The sequence below is a fragment of the Neurospora hispaniola genome (genome assembly GCF_033458365.1).
Source record: "Neurospora hispaniola strain FGSC 10403 chromosome Unknown B0T23scaffold_6, whole genome shotgun sequence".
Lineage (NCBI taxonomy): Eukaryota > Fungi > Ascomycota > Sordariomycetes > Sordariales > Sordariaceae > Neurospora > Neurospora hispaniola.
This window is the reverse complement of record NW_026944411.1, coordinates 1,250,699-1,268,608: the sequence shown is the minus strand read 5'-3', so window position 1 is coordinate 1,268,608 and position 17,910 is coordinate 1,250,699. Positions and strand designations below refer to the sequence as shown.

The window sequence follows — 17,910 nt, the reverse complement described above, 5'->3', positions numbered from 1 at the left end:
ATATCAATACTTAAATTCAACAAGAAGCAAGCAGGAAGTCAAGTCGAGACAGTTAAGAGCCTTGAAAGCATCGAATGGCTCACGGAGTGGGGTGTCAACCCAAGAACGCTTAATGACAATGACCATGAACGCAGATACACCAGACGCATTACAGAATTCAAGTCAATCTTCCGCCGAGACTTTGTTCAGGACTTTTGGAGGTATGGTCGAAAACCCGACTCTTGCCGTCCCGGGACCTCGTGGGTTGACTGAGGACAAGGGTTGACGGGCATCTCTGCGACTGGTTATGACTTTTGAACACAAAGGGTAACCCAGACAAAGATCATTTTGATACATATAGCCTGGGAAGAAGGTCACCAAATCATTAGCACTCAAAAGAGAGAAAAAGATCTTCAACAGAAGCTTTCACAGCCGAGTGTCAAGGGAGTGAAGTCATGGTTCGAACACTTGCTTCGTTTTCGCTAACCACTTCAAACCCTAACCCTTCACATCTTTGTCCTCGTAGTTTACATGGCGGACAAAGCAGCTGCTGGATGCCAGCTGGCCTTCTGCTTACAACCCCGCCAAGCCAATGCGACCCAGTGGTTACATTGACCCAATCGTGGAAAAGGTGTCCCCTGAAAGTTTTGGAACAAGCTGCTGGTATTTTTACATCCTCCTTCTACCTGAGCACGACAGGAGCGCCACTGTTCAAGGCCCGAAAATAATGCAATCATGAGATTCTCCGCGCTATCCCTCGGCCTTTTGGCCTTATTGACGCCGCTCACGGCAGCGTGGTCCAAGGAAGGCAAGTCACCCACTCTCCCAACAGTCTCGAAGCTGCCCTGGGCCAGCAAATGTGCTGGCGATCCCTGCACGACACAAGCTGGGATAGACGATGATGGCGGAGGGCCATACATGAAGATGTAGAGAAGAGACCTCCCCATTCTAACATAGTCTTGTACGACACAGACCGCGAAATCTTCCGAGTCCGCGACGAGCTCATTGCCCATGAGGGCCCCGACGTCACCTTCTACGAGTTCCTCGGCGTCAGCAAGTCCGCCAGTCTCGATGACATCAACAAGGCCTACAAGAAGAAGTCCCGTCAGCTGCACCCGGACAAGGTCAAGCAGCAGCTCCAAGCTGAACGGGTCAAGGCGCAGAAAGAGAAAGCCAAACAGCAGCAGCAGACCGGCGGCAAGCCGATTCCGCAGGTAATCAAGCCTCCCACGACCGCCGAGATTAAGGCGGCCGTCAAGCGCGCCTCGGAGCGCCAGGCCCGCCTGTCCATCGTCACAAACATCCTCCGCGGCCCTATGCGCGACCGCTACGACCATTTCCTCAGCAACGGCTTCCCCACGTGGAAGGGCACCGAGTACTACTACAACCGTTACCGCCCCGGCCTGGGCACCGCCATCACCGGCGTCTTCCTCTTCGCCGGCGGCGCAGCCCACTACCTGGCCCTGTACATGAGCTGGAAGCGCCAGCGCGAGTTCGTGGAGCGTTACATCAAATTTGCCCGCCATGCCGCTTGGGGGGAGAACCTTAACATCCCTGGCGTCGACGCCGCCCCTGCCCCGGTTGCCGCTCCTCCTCCCCCGCCACCCCCACCGCAAATGATGGAAGATGAAGACGGAAACCTCATCCCCATGAACCGTAAGATGCGCAGGATGCAGGAGCGCGACGCCAAGAAGGAGAAGGACAAAGACAGCAGCCAGAAGACCGCCAGCCGCCGTGGTCGCCGCGGCCAGCAAGCCGCGGCCGTTTCTGCTTCCGCTTCCGCCTCGGGCTCGGCCACACCCCAGCCTGCTGCCCAGGGTAGCGGACCGACGGGCGCCAAGAAGAGGGTCGTTGCTGAGAACGGTAAAGTGCTTGTCGTGGATTCGCTGGGTGATGTCTACCTTGAGCAAGAGGACGAGGAGGGTAACACGGCCGAGTATCTGCTTGACGTAAGTTTTCCATTATTTCTTCCACAGAGGCAACCAATCACAAGTAACCTAACCACCCGCGAAACAGCCCAACGAACTCCACCGCCCAACCGTCTCCGACACCGCCATCGTCCGTCTCCCCCTCTTCGTCTACAACCTCACCATCGGCCGCCTGTTCTCCAAGAAGCGCGGCAACGCCGACGGAGAAGGCTTTGCCGAAGGAGAGTACGAGGAGGTCGCCGGCGGCTCCGACCATGATGACGACTCGGAGCCTGGTAAGGCCACTCCGAGCACGACCGATTCTGCCGATGACTTTGAGCTGCTGGAGAAGAGCATAGACGAGCTGGGACAGGGCAAGTCTACGGGTAGCCAGAAGCAGCAGGGCGGTAACAAGGCTGGAAAGCGTAAGAATAAGAAGAGGTGAACACCATGGTTTCGACGTCCTGGGCGTCAAAGGAAATGGGTGGCTGATCCCTGATGGAAAGAATAAAAGAAGGTTGTGGTTGGACTCGTGATTTTGGTTATGAAGATGACCATCGTATTAGGGATGGCATATATAGTTGACAAGCTGTCTTCAATGTCAAGTTGATGGCCTCAGTTTGCAGCAATTTGTTCACTTTCATACAGTTACTCTTCGTTGGGTTTATAGTTATGACAGCTTAGTAAATTTCAACAAAATCTGAAGGTCCGCTGGCTCAATGGCAGAGCGTCTGACTACGAATCAGGAGGTTCCAGGTTCGACCCCTGGGTGGATCGGAGATTAGAAGGTGCTTCAGGCATCCCAATTTCTTTTTTCCAATAACTTTATCTTCGCTGTTTGTCATTTGTACTTTATACGCACGCTGACACCTTCGTGATATTTTTTGCATCATGGTGAAAGCATGGGAAGTCGGTGGGATGCAAATTCTACCCGTCAAGGTTCAGATTGCCTAGTACAGTGGAGCCATTTACGCAGAATTCCGAGTCAGGTATGGTTGAAGAGCGCCCTCGTTCCCTCGTTTGGGTTATCTGGTATTACGATCTGTTTTCCTTTCTCGATCTTAAACCCAATATCGAATATGAGTACTAAGTCATCAACTTACCCTTAAGCCCAACCAAAACTCCAAACTACAAACCTAGCCATTCCCAATCATGAACCCTGTGCATATATTTACCCCAAAGAGAAACAACAACCGGTACGCCCAGCTAGATCGAAGATACTGTTCAGATTCCCACTGTATGGCTAAACACCTTGGCCGCCAACTGGGTGAGTAGCCTCGCCTTGTCGTCTTGAGGGAGTTCCTGCCACAAGAAGAAAAGAGGTAAAACCAATTAATGTCCGATCATCAACAGGTCGTCATTCGTAATCGAGACCGCTGTCTTCTTCCGAATCTTCATCTTGTTTTAAAAAGTCCACAACCAGGGCACTTACCTGAAATACAGCATAGACACTCTTCCCCTTTGCGTCTCTAATAGCACCCAATCTGTTCCCGGCAACCACGCCGGCCAACAGACCAGGCACGTTCGCGACGATGAAGCCCAGCGCGCCACCGCTGATTCCGCCTAGCAAGCTCCAGAACTTGTTCGTTGGTCGGTTGGTGCCGTCAGGCTCCGCCATGCCTTCCTCGCGCAACATCTCCTCGAAGACATCGGCGAACTGCTCGTTTTGCGTTTGCTCACGGTCCTGCTGCGCGCGGCCATTGTCGTTGTTGCTCTGGTTCCGCTTGGTGAAAAAGTTCCATGCCCAGGAGAACGCTTGGCCGGCGGGGCTGGTGCCGGCGCCGCCCGCACCGGCGTCCGCTTCGGCAAAGGGATCGGAGGTATTATCGAAGCCGCCTGGCATTCCACCGCTCCCCCCTGAGGCTGCACTGCCGCCCCAGGATGAGGACGCTGACGATGGTGGAACGGAGTCGGCACCGACGCCGAAGATCTTGCGCTGCTCGTCATATTCCCGGCGCCGAATAGGGTCGGAGAGGGTATAGTAGGCGTCGTTGACTAGCTGGAACTTACGGGTGCGCTCCGCGCGGTCGGGCGCATCGGCTGCTACACGGTCTGGGTGCGTCTTGAGGGCGGCGCTGTCGCCATTGCCAGGACCTTGTTAGTTGATGGTGGTCATTTGGGTGGTATGTAGTCGTGTATAGGAAAGCTGATGTCATACCGTTTGTAGGCATCACGAATTTGATTTGTCGAGGCGGTTGGAGAAAGCCCTAGGATCGTATCTATCGGAAGCCATGTGAGCTCTCCGCCTTGCCGCGCGAGTGCTAGGACAAGGAAGCTGATGTCTCTTTTACTAACAGTAATTTGGAGGGCGAGTTGAAGGCATCGTGATGGAGTCTGGGTGGCTCGGGCCAATAGCTGCTTGTAAGTCTAGAAGTATGAATGATATACAGTCAAAGTCAAAGGAAGTGTATAGGATAAATGAAAGGGACTGTTGACTTTCGAGGAGAATGCCCGATAAGATAGATCAAATCAACTGTAAAAGTAAAGTGGATAAGGTAGCCAACTACTTCACACGGCTGAACCATGTGAGGGAACCTCTTCCCGGGGCAAACTCTCCAACACTGACTCAAAACTGACGGGTCAGCTGTTCGATTGGCTGCCTCACTTGCGATGGCTGTTTATTCGTCCAGAGATGGATGGTGGGCAGTGGTTAATCGATCTGAACGTGAAAACGGGAGGGATGACTGACCTGCTCCCGCTATGAACTGTAAAGATGGTCCCTGGGGTTCTCGTCCCAGTGTCAAGACCAACCAACGTCATCCGTGGCGGGTAAATGTGGCTTGTTTGACCATAGCTACCCAATTAGAAGCTTTGGACAGCCTTGCACGTGGCTGCTCGTCAAGCCTATCCCTGCAACCCACGATTACTACCCCGATGGAGCCCGGCCGGCCTTGACCCCGCCTCGACCGCCTGTGGGCCATTTCCTCAGCGGGGATCTTGGTCTCCAGCGCGACACCCGACGTTCTGGACCCTTCTCATGTTATTACTTTGCCCTTTCCAACATTCGATTGTTCCCTTTCGTCGATGATAGTTTATTATTGGCACGAACTTGACGACGTATTTCATGCTCCGTACGGCCTACGAAAGACAATATGAGTGTTGTCGAGTATGATTGCTCTACCCCCGACGAGAGGGAAGTAGTCTATCATCCCGATTTATCATATGCGTCACCTCCCCTTTGGTGATTGGGCGGAAAGGTTCGATTGATAGCCGTTGTTTCATATCGTTCATTCAGATCATGATGGACGCATGATTGCAGTGATGACGCTAACAGCCTGACTGTGTGACTGCCCAACCCAACCGCCAAACACTGCACCGAAGTTCACATTTTCGAAACCCGTCTGCGCTCAATTGTCTCAGGAAAATGCTGGAAACTGTTTTTTGCTGCCTGATGCGCAATATTCATGCAACCACCGGCGTCCAGGGCCTGCATCTGGTCACTTTTGGGGGGGGCCTCGGCCCTCGAGGCTGTTTGCGGCCCGGTGTTGGTATCACACAGTTTACACCATGGCGAGAATCCGTCGAAGCATGATCGGCTTTCTTGAATGGTCAATGTTTGTCTGTTCGAACACCGGGCTTTTCTTGATGGTGCCGCATCATGAGCCTAGCGGCCCTGACGGGGTGTATCTGCCGCCCAAATACCGCTAGTTTGCAATCATCCCCCCCGCCTCCCCGCCGTCCCAAACCCAGGTGTGCCTGCCCTGCCCCTCCATTCTCAACACTCCTTGATCTTGCCTGCAAATGTGCGTGCACTTTCGTTCACATCATCACGAGGATATCTTCGGGTTGCCTGCCCAAACAAGAAGTCTTAACTTCCCCACGCCCGCTCTCGTATGATCTGTAGTTTTGTTTCCTCATCTTGCTCCCCTATCTCTCTTCACCTCAAAACTACACACATCACGGTAGCCAGTCGGAAAGCATCAGTCTTACGAAACTTCACAAAGTTTGACGACCGAGAAACTGCGGCAAAGCACTAGACGAGTCACGTTGCCATTTCTGGTTGCTTATCCCAGACCACGAACACCTTGATCTTCGTTCGCTCTCCATACCGCGGAAGGAAATCGTATCTACACCGCTTGAAACTCCACCCTCGAGTCACCGTCACTCGTAATCTCAAGAGTCGGCCGAGAACCGTTCACTTTTCTTTAAATAGTTGACACCATAATAAAAACGAGTTGTACTAGAATACATCCGTTTCGAAAGCCGCGGTACAAGCTCTTCGTCCTTGCTGTCAATTCCTGTTTTGCTTCTCAGCCAGCTAGCTCGATATCACCACTTCTACTTAGCCCAACTTGCGCAGCAGGAAGGGCCGTGTAACCAACCAACAACAGGCATTGTCAAGACTACAAGAAAAGAACAACCCGGGTCTCAGGTAATGTACAACGAAGCTGTTCCTGCCACAACCTTTTGGTCACATCTTACAAATTTTGCTTGTCTCACATGCTAACAATCTTTTATGACATCACAGAATAACAACAATTGAAACGATTCACATTCCTCCAAGAACCACATCAATATGCATTCACAAGACGAACTTTCCGCTCTCTTTTCCCGGAACTTGTCCCTAGAGCCTGTTCAGCAACTCGCACAAGTCCAGGTCCTGAATCAAGAACCGAAGATTGTCTACATCTCGGCACACTACAACCACTCAGCCCATGTTCGTACCCAGGACACCCCACCAGCACAGCCTGCACCCAGAAGGACTTCAGAGCCGCCTGCACTATCTGAAGTTGAAGCTGTCCTCACAAAGCACCATGTGAACACAGCGTGCTTGTCCCGTGCCCAGCTCCAGCTTTTCAAGTCAGTGGACGATCCGCAGCGCTACAGGCTGATTGACCTTTGGCGCAACTGTCCTCCTACAAACCGTAACGATAATCCTACACTAGATTGGAGTATGACAAGCGTGAACCAGGAAGAGATCCTGGCCAAGAACCGATGGGAGCAACAGCAACAGCAGCAGGCGGCTGAACAAGAAGTGACCATGAGCCTCGATGGAACTCCCCTAACTCCGATTCAGGCAGGCGACGGTCGTTGGATCGCGGCGGACTCACATCATGAAATGGAGCCCTACATGGCTTCAGGTTATGAGGAAATGGCTCGCCGTGAGTATGAAGACTCCGCTCGTCGAGCATTTGCTGAATCCGTGGAACGCACCAAGGATGCCTGCCGCCCCCTCGCCATTGCCACCGGTGGCCCGACGTTTAACCCTGCGCATTCCGATCCTGTTTATGCTAACGCGGGGGTTGACTGGAGGCAACAAGTTGCCATGGCAAACCAGTACGGACTATTTATGGCGTACAGGGATGATCAGGAGATGCTTTGAGCTAGGTGTTATGTATATTCGGGAGCAATGGAGGAGGCCATTTGGCATAGGTATGGCGTTATTTTGATTGGGAATGTACAGCTATATCTTTGCCGGGTAGGCTAATTTGTCAGCTGACTACGATATATCGCTGTGTGCGTTGGTCTGAGGAAAGTAGAGGTCATGAGTTTACTCGTGGTCTTTTACTTCTATCCAAACAAACAACTTTTTGTTTCAAGTATCACTCAAAATATCCTGGTTATAGATGTGGTGCACTTCTACCCAGCCCGGCGCAGGTTGGTCAATTCGACCTAGGAAGACTGGGCTTAGAGAATTTCTGGGATAACAATCCAACGTTTTTCTCGTCATGGTCAGATTTGATGGTAGACTGATGCTCCGTCAACCCTACTAGCTGGTGCAAGTCCTCCTGATTTTTGTGCGGGCTTCGTATTCCATTTCGTGGTTTACGTGGGAATGTAAAAGCGTTATATGCTGGTGATACAACGGTTTGTTTACATCAAAAAAGGAGGCGTTTCCGCTTTCCTGGGACGGCCTGTGGGGTCGGGTGTTTCTGGAGATTATACACTACTTGTGGGCGGGGCCAGTGAGGAAATGGATGTGGCTGGAAAGGTGCAAGGCTGGCCGTTCCGTGGATGAAGCGTTGCAAACGCCACATCAAATCAGCCTCAGGACGACCAAGCTGCTGTCCCGCACGGCAGTGGAGCAGGAGGGAGGTGCTACGGGGCAATTGTGCTACGCAGCTCCCAGGCTGCCTGATGGAGCTCACCTTGAACTGAAGCAATTAGCAGCAGCAGCTACCAGCAACACCACCATCACCTCTTCAAATAAAGCGATCCCGACGACCCATTTCTTGAGCAACCCACCTTGAGCCCCAGCTAGCGCAACGAGAACCTCTCCATCCTTTTGAAACCGGAAACCCAAACAAATACCGGCATCGCACATCAACACCTTCCCAACTAAGGCATAATGGTACGTCTTGCAAGCCCCGGCAGTCCCTCGTTAGCGGGCATCCATCTCCGAAACGATCAAACCACAGCCGGGCGCAAGAAGCCATGGTTCTCGAACCTGAAATTAAACTGACAGAGTCGCCTTCAACAACAAACAGACTTCCATAGGAACAGGCTACGATCTTGCCAACTCCATTTTCTCCCCCGATGGTCGCAACTTCCAAGTCGAATATGCCATGAAGGCAGTTGAGAATGGCAGCACCTCGATCGGCATCCGCTGCAAGGACGGCATCGTGTTGGCGGCGGAGAAGGTTATCACATCCAAGCTGCTCAAGCAAGGCGCCAACAAGCGCATTGCGACAGTCGACAGGCATTTGGGCATTGTACGTATACGTAGATATATTTCTGTCTCTTTTTGTTTGGGCAGGTTTCATCCACGAGTTTCGACCGTCTGCGGGGCAGCAGGAGCCAGCTTCACCACCCTCCCCCGCCATCGCATGAACGAACCATACCCCGACCTTCACTATCTTTTGATTTAGCTCGACGATTACTAACTACGCACTGCGAATCCGTCTTTGATAGGTATACTCCGGCATGATCCCCGACGGTAGACACTTCGTGGACCGCGCCCGTGACGAGGCGCGCGGCTGGCGCGACAACTACAAGACGCCCATCTCGACAAAAGACCTAGCCGGCCGCATGGGCGGTTACATGCAAGCCTACACGCTCTACCAATCTGTGCGACCTTTCGGCATCACGGCCATCATCGGCGGCTACGACAGCGAACTCGATACGCCCGTGGAAGGCGAGGTCGGCAGCGGCCCCAGCGTCGGCGCCGGCGGCAAGGTGGAGGGCAAGAAGCACGGTGGTCCGTTCTTGTACATGGTGGAGCCCTCGGGCCTCTACTGGGGATACTACGGCGCCGCGACGGGCAAGGGCAGACAAGCGGCCAAGGCGGAGCTCGAGAAGCTGGACCTCAGTAGCGACGGCGAGTCGAGTCTGACGCTGGAGCAGGCCGTCAAGGAGGCGGCGCGCATTATCTACGTTGCCCACGACGACAACAAGGACAAGGAGTTCGAGCTCGAGATGACCTGGATCAGCGGGGCGGACGGTCCCACGAAGGGCCGTCACCAAGAGGTGCCCGAGGCTTTGCGGAAGGAGGCGGAGAAGTATGCGGAGCGCATGACTGCGAAGGACATCGAGGAGGAAGAGGAAACGAAAGAGGGCGGGGACAAGATGGAGGAGTAAGGGAGGGCCTAACCTCTGGGCTATTGATGGACGAATGAACGAGGCGGGAGTGATGATGCTTAGCATGTAATTCTAAACCATGAGGCACGACTGCGATTTGATTTCTTGACAAGTGATAAGAGCTCCGGAACTGCCATCTGGGATTCGGCCTGAATCATGGCATGTGATGCACTACGGTTTGTCTTAGGCAGTGATATATCTTGCGGGTGTGGAAATCACCTAGTGAAGCATGTAGTCTTTTGTTGCGAGGCAAGTTCAACTGAAAAAAAGTTGTTCCCATAAGCAACCAGAAAATGCTTCCAAACTCCCATTATATGATATTTACCTTTTCCCAACCTTAACCCAACAACAATCAACAACATACATTACCTGACCTCTGGGTATTCCATTTCTTTTGATCCTCCTCCTCCTCCTCCTCCTCCTCCTATAACACCTCTATCACCTCCCCCCTCTCTAACTAGCATGAAAAGCGTGCCTAGCATCCCTCGCCTCCCGCCCCTTTTCCTTCCTCTTCTCCTTCTTCTTCTCAAACTTCTTCCTCTTCTCCATCCCATACTTTTCCGGCGCCGTAATCGCCTCAATCTTTCTCTTACTAGATCTAGCAGATCTCCTCTTGCGAATATCCTCGTTAACAGCCAACAACGCTCTAGTATACTCTGAGCTTCCCAGCTTTCTTTGCAGCACATCCAGGACCGACAAAGCCTTCGTCTTGAGCAGCTCGTAGCGGGTTTTGAACACGTCGTTCAAGGAGAACGGGCCAGGGATGGACGGGTCGGTCAGGTTGCGAAGCGGGCGGATGATGGTTTTGATGGAACCAAGCAAAGTGGAGGGCTCGGATTTCGAGCAGAAGGATTCGAGCAGGTCCATGGCGGAGAGCTTGGAGACGAGCATCTCGGGCCGGGCGGCGCGTTCTTTGCGGATGATGGAGGCGAGCTTGTAAAAGAGGTAGCCCATGTCAACTGGCTTCTTGTGCTTCTTGCGGATGCCGTTCTCCTCGTCTTCAGCCTCGTCTTCCAACTCGTCTTCCTTCTCGTCGGCACCAGCCCCGTCGTCGGTATTTTTGGCATCTAGGTAGCTGCCTAGGAAGAGCAAGATCTGGACGACCTCGTGAGCCAGCGGCTCGTCAACCTCGGGCACGTTGAAGGTGCTGAGTGCCAAGCGGACGAGATCACTGATTTCTTCCTTGCTTAGCTCGCGCCCGTGAGAACCGTGGAGAGGTGCTTGGGCTTGCTGGCCGGCGTTCTGGGCAAAGTCCGCGAGGTACATGCTGAGAAGCCTGGTCGCGGTGAGCTTCACGGTGGGGTTCTCGTGAGCAAGAGTGTCACGGACCTCGGTCCACAAGATATCAGAGGCAGGCGACAAAACCTTCTGGGGATGCTTGGCGACTAAGGTCTGGACCGTGGTAAGACTGGTGTCGACAAGCTCCCAGTTGGACTGAACGGTCTCTTCATCGCCGAGAACCTTGGTAATCTTGTCGACAACAAGGTTGACGTCCTTCTTGTCCTTGGAGGTGGGTTCGCGACCCTCGAAGTAGAGTCCGAATGCCTGGATTGCGAGCTTGAGCACTGCCATGTTCTCGTTTTGCTCGGCCCAGTTGCGCATCAGAGTCATGAATTTGGTAAGACGCTCCTTGTCTGCCACGCGGAAGGTTTCCTTGATCAGCTCTGCGGCAGCGAGTCTGCACTTCTCGCTGTCATCATTGGCCAGGACGAACACAAGGGGGATGAAGCATGTCGCTGCCACCTCCTGGATGAAGTCGTCAGACGTCTTCTTGAGCAAGAGATTGATAACCTCCATGACTGACAAGCGGCCACCCTCACGCTCGTACTTGAGGTTGGCCACGATGAACTTGAGCTGCTTTTCCCATCTGTTCCTCTTCTGGGGATATTCGCGAAGGAACTGGAAGAAAGCACCGCGAGCCAGATCCCGAGTGTCCTTGTCGTCGTTGGTGATCATGATAGTGCCGACATGGTCAAGAGTGTCATAGACTGAGGCCGTCTCCATCTTACAATCAAGCACCGAGCGAAGGAAGTTGAAGGTGACATGGCGGTAGAGAGGCTCAGTCAAGTCATCCTTCAACTTGCTAAGCAGCATATCGAGGGCGGCCTCCTTGATGGGAATCTCACGCCTGTCTCTGAGGACGACAGAGATGAGCTTCAACGCTGCCTGCGCAAGCTCAGACGCGGTTGAGGGAGACAGGGACATGGACTTGATAGCTTCCTTGATAGCCACCTTGTAGAGGGCAGTGGATTCGCCATTCTTGAAGGGAACCTTGGCGATGACGGTGAGCAGCCTGAAGGCCGCAACCTTGACTTCTTCCTCAATCGACAAGACAGCATCACCGAGCAGAGGCATGAATCCGGCAATGTTGTTGGCTGTGCGGAGGTTATCGTGCTTCTTGAGGACAGCACGAAGGATGTCGATGGCGAATTTGATGAGCTTAAACGTATACTTGGCGGTAATTCCTCCATCAGCCCTCTTGGCGGCCTTCTGGACGATGTATCTCTTCAGGCGGGGATCCATCTTGGGCGCATCCTCTGGCTTCTGAGCCTTGTACACTTCCTGCATGACTTCATAGCAGAACACAAGGATCTCTTGTGAGGCAGCCGCCGGGTTCTCCAAGAGGCCCTTGGTGATGCGGGTAAGAAGCTCGTCTATCTTGCGAGCTGTCCTAAGATCAAGCTTCTCGAGCAACAGCGCCTGCAAGGGCATGGTAAGGTCGCTGAGGCGTGTGATAGACGCGGTCTTGGCAATCAGCTCCATGGAGTCTTGACTCTTGCTGCTCTTCACCTCCTTCATTTTGCTGACATAATCCTCAGCATCCTTCTCTTGACCCGTAGCACCAAAAATATCATCCATGATGACCGCCATGATGGCAGAGAGGCAGTAGTCGAGATCGCCTTGCTTGAAGGTAGGGATGACAGCCAACAGCATGGAATGAAGGGTATAAGACAAGACGTGCAGCTGGGGACCCCTGCTAAGAGCGCCGCGCAGTTCCTTGAGGATGAACTCAAACCTTTCAGGGCCCAGAATGACCGCAATCTTGGAAAGAGTATCGCGAGCCATCTCACGAGCATCCCACGCCTTGCTCCTGAGGATATGGCAGATATCGGTAAGCACACCAGGCAGCTTCTCATTGAGCAGCGGCTCGGGAAGAAGGGTGGCAAGCTTAGCAATGATTACACCAACCGGAACTCTGGTGCTGACCGTGGCTTCATCCTTTTCATGGAGGTGCTTGATAGGAATAGGCAGGAAGTTGTTCACAATCTCAGCGCTAAGCTTCTCCTGATCAGGAATGGTCTTGGCAAGTCTGCGAAGCTTGGGAGCCTCAACACCATCAATCTCCATGGCATCGGCATTAGGCCTTTGCGTGTTAGCGGCGCGCAACACATCGATCTCCTTCTCAAGGAGGCGGATCACCCGCTTCTGCCATTCAGGCTTTGACTCAATGTATGAGACGAAACGACGCAGAATAGTGCGGTATTGCTGCCAGTCCAATGAGGCAGTCAACCCAGCAATGGCGGCGATGGTCTGCGCGCTAAGCCCGTGATCATCACCTCCTTCCGTCTGACCGAAGATGAAGTGTTCAAGAAGCGGAATAAAGAACTGGCTGATGTGCTTCGACCGGAACTCGCTCTTCTCATTAGCCGCTTCCAACAGACGCAAAGCCTGCAGCTGTCTGGCGATGGCAGGACTCATGATATGGAAGAAGAACGCCTTGTCTGCCTCATCAGATGCAGGAACCAGTAAAGTCAAGTCAGACACCTGGTCCCAGGATGGGAGATGAGCGACCAAGTATCCAAAGACACGCACCACCTCACGGCGGACAGTCTCCGAGGCTTCTCTAGACCCAGCATAAATGGCAGGCAGGATGATATCGGACATAATGCTAGTATACGCATCTTGTTGAGGTCCTGCCCAGGCTGCCTCAGCCGCCCTGATGAACTTGCACAGTCCGTCAGCAGCGTTGGTGGACAGCACACCAAACTCCTCGTCCTGGTTGATATAGAACAAGAGGTTATGCAGCAACGGCATCCACTCGTCGATCGTGAAGGGGGTCTCGCGTTCGCCAGAGATACGGTTGAAGGCAGTGAGTCGGGTGTTGTAGTCCGGCTCGTCCAGCCTCCTCACATTGTACGAGTTCAAGTCACGGCAGATATCTGCCACCTCCTGAGCCCACGGCTCCATGGAGGCAAACACAAGTAAGACGTCGGCAAGCGTCTGTCTGTTCTCCTTATCCTTGAAGTATCCAAAGAGCCCAGCGAGGGTGCTGTAAACTCTCTTCTTCAGCTCCCCATTTGTCTGAATGTCTTCCAGAACGAGGAATTGTTTGAGGATCAGCAGGATGGATCCCTTGACCTTGGGGCTGACGCGACGTGCTGGCTGGTTGAGCAAGTAGGTAGCAATGTCCACCATGTCCTGAACACTGGCGGAGGAGCTATCAACAATTGGCGCAAGGAGAACAACAGTATCGACGGCAGTGCCGAGGAGATCCTTTCCAATGTCAGTCTGATCACGGAGAAGACCGCCAATCTCCTTGAGCATAAGATTGATATTCGGCATTAAAAGCTCATCCTTAATGAGCTCATTGTATTCGGATACGGCCGCAGGAGCTTGAGCCAGACCGATAAGGCTCTTGAGAATCTCTAGCGCATGGACCTTGACCTCATCCTTGCCCTTCTCGATACCAAGACTCTCGATGACCTTTGGAAGGATGCGCTTGTCGATGTTAAGGAACAAGGCCGCCTTAGGCAGAACGGCCCAGGTCGACAGGAGCCTCCACACGCCAGAAACACCCTGAGTAGTCTCGGCTGGGAGCTTTTCAATGCGAGGGCTGACGGTTTCCTTCACGATCACATTCTCATACGGTGTCCAGTCAAAGGTCTGCGCGTTCTGGAACAGTTTGCAAAGACACTTGAGACCAGTGGTCCGCACCACCTTGTACAATGAAGCATTCTGTACCGGCTCCGCCTCCTCGGGATCTTCAGAGGCGGCTCCCAGGTTTCTGCACGCTGTGATCAAACAGAACAGGACAGCATTGACAAGCGCGTCCATATACGAAACAACAGCGGTTCCGAGTTCATTGATGATCGCCTCGACCATGTTCAGCATACCGACCTGCTTGCGCACTGGAATGAGCTCTTCGGCAAAGGTGCTCTCCCGGACAACATCGCCATCCAGGATACGGACACTGCGGAGCTCGCCAAGGGCGATATCCAAGAACTTGCCCATATCCACCACATCCAGCTGTCTAATAACGGCCAAACGTGTGTTATGGAGACCGTGACGTCCGCTTACCGCGCCCTTCTTGGAGATGGTTCGGCCATACAACAAGCGAAGGAGAACTGGCATCAGTTCAGCGCGATGCTCAGGGCGGATCTTGTTGTCACCCTGGAAAAGAACAGTGAGTTCGTTCTTAAAGCGGGCTTCGTCAAGAAGATACTCTAGATGTTCCTGATACGGCTTGATGGCATCGCTCTTCCACGCCAGAATTGCCTTGAGCGCCATCTTCTGAAGCTCGATATCACCATTGGCCAGCAGCTTCAAGAGCGCATTGTAAACCCTTTGGCTTTGCCAAAGCACCTTGGGGTTGCCGAAGTGGGAGAAGACACCCACAAGGGCCTTCCTGTCTTGCAGCGACCAGCTTCCGTCTTCCTCGGAAAAGGGCTGATCCTCGTTCTCCTCGGCAGCCGGAGTCTGACCTTCTTCCGTGAAGGACAGAAGGTACGGGACGATCTTCCTCGAGCGCTTTTCAGCAGAACTAGGAAGAGCAGTGAACACCTTGAGAGCTTTGCTGCGTGCGCGATCCGAGCGAAGTTCCACCGCCTTTTGTCCCTCTTCGAAGGTGCTGAGCAGCTTTTGCGACAACTCGCTGACCACCTTGCCCGTGTCATCTGCAACCTCCTGCAGTCTCATGAGGCCAGTACACTCGAAATCCGTCATGGCTTTGCGGTGATTATCGACAGGGGCCTCAAAGGGGCCTGTCCAGCGAGGGGACGGCACCTCAAGCCACTCAAAGCCCAGCTCGGCAACAATCTCCTCACCATGCTTGGTTTCCGAAATTTTCTTCATGGCTTCCACTGCATCATCCCAGACGGGCGAAAGTTGTATCGTTGTAAGGCCAAAAAGGAAGGACGGGATAGCTTGGACCAGCCATGAGCTCTCCTCGATGTGATGATAGATTTGACCGAGTTTTCGTAGATGCACAGCGATAGCGCGGACGCTTTGCATATTCAAGGGAAGTTCTTCTACTTGGATCATTGTCGACAAAGCTGCGTTCGAATCAGGGGTCGTCTCCAGGACGTCGAGAATCCGCAAAGAAACAAGGCGGAGATGGTGTGATGTAGAAGCAAGGTTCTTGATGAGAGACTTCACCAAAGGATCCTCCTCTTGCGGGCTGTTGCCCCGGCCGTTATTGGCTTCTGGCGAGCTCTGAGACTTTCGGTTCAGTTCCTGCTCATAGTCCAGCAAAGCCTCAAGGAACTTCGGCAGACGGCAGAATCTCGGCGCAGCGGCTCTGAGCAGCGGAGCAAGGCTGAGATCGACAGACCCCGCGGCCGCACACATTCTCAGGTAGGCACGGAACCCATCACTGACGATGAAGTTGGCCTCGTCCGTCGGGAGGGATGAAGACGGCCGGAGAGCGAGTTTGAGCTTCTTAAGCAAGACTTCTGCTATCCGAGCATTCGTGGAGGGGTGTACCGAAGTGGACTCCAACACGCGCAGGAGACCAGAGTACATTGGCAGACACTTTTCCTTCCAGGTTTCGCGGTCCTTGCCAAAGCCACCGCTCTCGGGGAAAGGGGTATCTTCGAGTCGGACAAACTTGCTCACAATCTGGTCCTGCCATGATTGTGGCAGAGGGAAACTCTCCTTTGCATGAGGGCTAGGAAGACCACCCGTCTCGATCATATGCGGTATTAGAACACAAAGCAAATCTTCGTTGGCAGCGTCGGACCAATGTGCTACAATAAATCTGTAGGATGTTAGATATTGCCATGTCTAATGGAGGAGGGTGAGAAAAAAAAAACTCACTTTTGGAAATCCTTCTGAAAAAGTCCCCGGAAGCGATCGGGGTTTAAGTCGGCCAAGTAAGAGCAAAATGGGATATACCACCTCATAAGAGGCTCTTTGGTCATGGCGCTGTTAAAGCTCGACAATGAGGGAAGGAGGGCATCGATAGGTGCCTGTGCCCAAATGATAGCCGCATTCACCATTACGCGTTGCCATAGCCGTGGCGAGTTCATGAACTCCGCATTGTCCTTATAGGTCGATAGGGACGTGAGTAGTTGACCCAAAGTTTTAACTAGGAGCGCCCAATCGTTGATCCGTATTCCCTGGCGAACACCGGCAGCAAAGCCGAGGAGCTGGACAAAGAGAATTGGTCGTTGTGTGGCCGCCGCATCCTCAAAAATCCTTGTTTCGACTGGTACAAACGTCTCAGGTGTCGAGTGATGAATGGTCGAAGTAAGCACGCCGCAGCAGACGTCAGTCCAGATCGTCGGTTTCTCCGATGTAAGATCGAGCTCCTCGTCGGGTACAGCCTTCGCCAAAGCTGTCATAACATCAGGTCCTGTCGAGTGTAGCGAGTTTCCAGCGCCCTTGATGGCCTCTGCGAACATGACCATGATTCCCTGACTGTAAAGACCAAATTGCTTCGTCCCATGCATACTGTAGAGATCGTCCCGTACGTGCTGCACAATCAAGGGTAGCGCCGTCTGCTTATGGCTCGGGGCGGCGGCCTTCTTGATCAGGAAGCTCATGGCCTCGGCGGCAAATCTGGCGATATGGCCGGGCTGTCTGGCCTTGCCCATCAGGGGAGCAACTGTGTCATATGTCGGGCGCAGATCGGGAACTAAGAGTCTCGAAAGATATTTGAAAAGGAAGGCCAGCGCGGCGAATGTCCACTCGATGACCTCTACGTCGTGCACCTTGCTGGCGAGGTCAACGATCAGGCGCAAAGCTCGTGGGTAGTGCTTCTCAAATCGCACGCCCAAGTCGTGGGCGAAGGCGGTGATGAGGTCCAACAATGGTTCGAGGGTTTCCTTGTTGTGCTTCTCTGTATGTTCGACCAAGAGGTCCATAATCTTGTCCTCATGGTAGAGGATCTGGGCCAAAGAGTCGGTCAACGACGTGACCTGTCTCCGGAAGTGAACGTAGGCGCGCGAGATGTTGAGTTCAGACCATTTGTCGAGACCATTGCGCAGGTAGGATGTGGTGGCATCGAGGTCTTCGGCTTCGAGATCGTGACGGCGGACTTTGCGCAGCGGGTCGAGCGAATGAAGTTTGGAGATCTTGGTGCTGAAAGACTCCCATCGGTGGTTCTTTTGATGGGGGGTCTTTTTCACCCCCCTCTGGGATTTGACGATACGTCCTGACGTGGTGGACGGCATCGTGGGCAACGGTCCTGCGGTATTGTCGCTGGTCGAGGAGGCGGACCGTGGGTTCGAAGTTTGGTGTTGCTTCGCACGCGGCGAGCAAAATGGCAAAGACGAAACAGAACAGA

At 53.3% G+C, this 17,910-nt stretch overlaps 5 protein-coding genes and 1 non-coding gene across 6 annotated transcripts; 4 read left to right on the top strand and 2 right to left on the bottom strand.

The window, feature by feature from the left end:
- The first annotated feature begins 662 nt into the window (after positions 1–662).
- B0T23DRAFT_384360 (uncharacterized protein) lies at positions 663–2,688 on the top strand. The gene is made up of 3 exons (XM_062837473.1): positions 663–787; positions 952–1,928; positions 1,996–2,688. The coding sequence occupies exons 1-3, from the start codon at positions 715–717 to the stop codon at positions 2,329–2,331; spliced, it is 1,386 nt and encodes a 461-aa protein (XP_062690694.1). The 5' UTR covers positions 663–714; the 3' UTR covers positions 2,332–2,688.
- Positions 2,592–2,663, top strand: B0T23DRAFT_t286. Its single transcript has one exon. It is a non-coding gene; the product is annotated as a tRNA-Arg (tRNA).
- A 422-nt stretch (positions 2,689–3,110) lies between the features above and the next one.
- Positions 3,111–4,807, bottom strand: B0T23DRAFT_321273 (DnaJ-domain-containing protein; the record flags this gene model as incomplete). Its single annotated transcript, XM_062835222.1, has 4 exons — positions 3,111–3,188; positions 3,319–3,961; positions 4,045–4,253; positions 4,748–4,807. The coding sequence occupies 4 exons, from the start codon at positions 4,805–4,807 to the stop codon at positions 3,111–3,113; spliced, it is 990 nt and encodes a 329-aa protein (XP_062690693.1).
- Positions 4,808–5,957: 1,150 nt separating this feature from the next.
- Positions 5,958–7,434, top strand: B0T23DRAFT_189549 (uncharacterized protein). The gene is made up of 4 exons (XM_062833201.1): positions 5,958–6,094; positions 6,218–6,258; positions 6,355–7,259; positions 7,323–7,434. Exon 3 carries the CDS (start codon positions 6,403–6,405, stop codon positions 7,207–7,209), a length of 807 nt encoding a protein of 268 aa, XP_062690692.1. The 5' UTR covers positions 5,958–6,094; positions 6,218–6,258; positions 6,355–6,402; the 3' UTR covers positions 7,210–7,259; positions 7,323–7,434.
- A 480-nt stretch (positions 7,435–7,914) lies between these two features.
- On the top strand, positions 7,915–9,818 carry B0T23DRAFT_384353 (putative 20S proteasome subunit C1). The gene is made up of 3 exons (XM_062837472.1): positions 7,915–8,178; positions 8,315–8,539; positions 8,739–9,818. The coding sequence occupies exons 1-3, from the start codon at positions 8,176–8,178 to the stop codon at positions 9,402–9,404; spliced, it is 894 nt and encodes a 297-aa protein (XP_062690691.1). The 5' UTR covers positions 7,915–8,175; the 3' UTR covers positions 9,405–9,818.
- A 32-nt stretch (positions 9,819–9,850) lies between these two features.
- Positions 9,851–17,867, bottom strand: B0T23DRAFT_455086 (armadillo-type protein). The gene is made up of 2 exons (XM_062841224.1): positions 16,440–17,867; positions 9,851–16,380 (listed from the first exon to the last, which is right to left on the bottom strand). Exons 1-2 carry the CDS (start codon positions 17,795–17,797, stop codon positions 9,858–9,860), a joined length of 7,881 nt encoding a protein of 2,626 aa, XP_062690690.1. The 5' UTR covers positions 17,798–17,867; the 3' UTR covers positions 9,851–9,857.
- Positions 17,868–17,910: the final 43 nt, after the last annotated feature.

What these genes read in the sequence shown, in the direction of transcription:
- B0T23DRAFT_384353 (XM_062837472.1), top strand. An exon ending in TCGACAGGCATTTGGGCATT is followed by an intron (nt 8,540 to 8,738) that starts GTACGTATACGT and finishes CGTCTTTGATAG; the next exon opens with GTATACTCCGGCATGATCCC.
- B0T23DRAFT_189549 (XM_062833201.1), top strand. Translation starts at nt 6,403, where the DNA reads ATGCATTCACAAGACGAACTTTCCGCTCTCTTTTCCCGGAACTTGTCC.
- B0T23DRAFT_384360 (XM_062837473.1), top strand. Translation starts at nt 715, where the DNA reads ATGAGATTCTCCGCGCTATCCCTCGGCCTTTTGGCCTTATTGACGCCG. An exon ending in GGCAGCGTGGTCCAAGGAAG is followed by an intron (nt 788 to 951) that starts GCAAGTCACCCA and finishes TGTACGACACAG; the next exon opens with ACCGCGAAATCTTCCGAGTC. An exon ending in CGGCCGAGTATCTGCTTGAC is followed by an intron (nt 1,929 to 1,995) that starts GTAAGTTTTCCA and finishes CCCGCGAAACAG; the next exon opens with CCCAACGAACTCCACCGCCC.
- B0T23DRAFT_455086 (XM_062841224.1), bottom strand. Translation starts at nt 17,797, where the DNA reads ATGCCGTCCACCACGTCAGGACGTATCGTCAAATCCCAGAGGGGGGTG. An exon ending in TTTCAGAAGGATTTCCAAAA is followed by an intron (nt 16,381 to 16,439) that starts GTGAGTTTTTTT and finishes AACATCCTACAG; the next exon opens with ATTTATTGTAGCACATTGGT.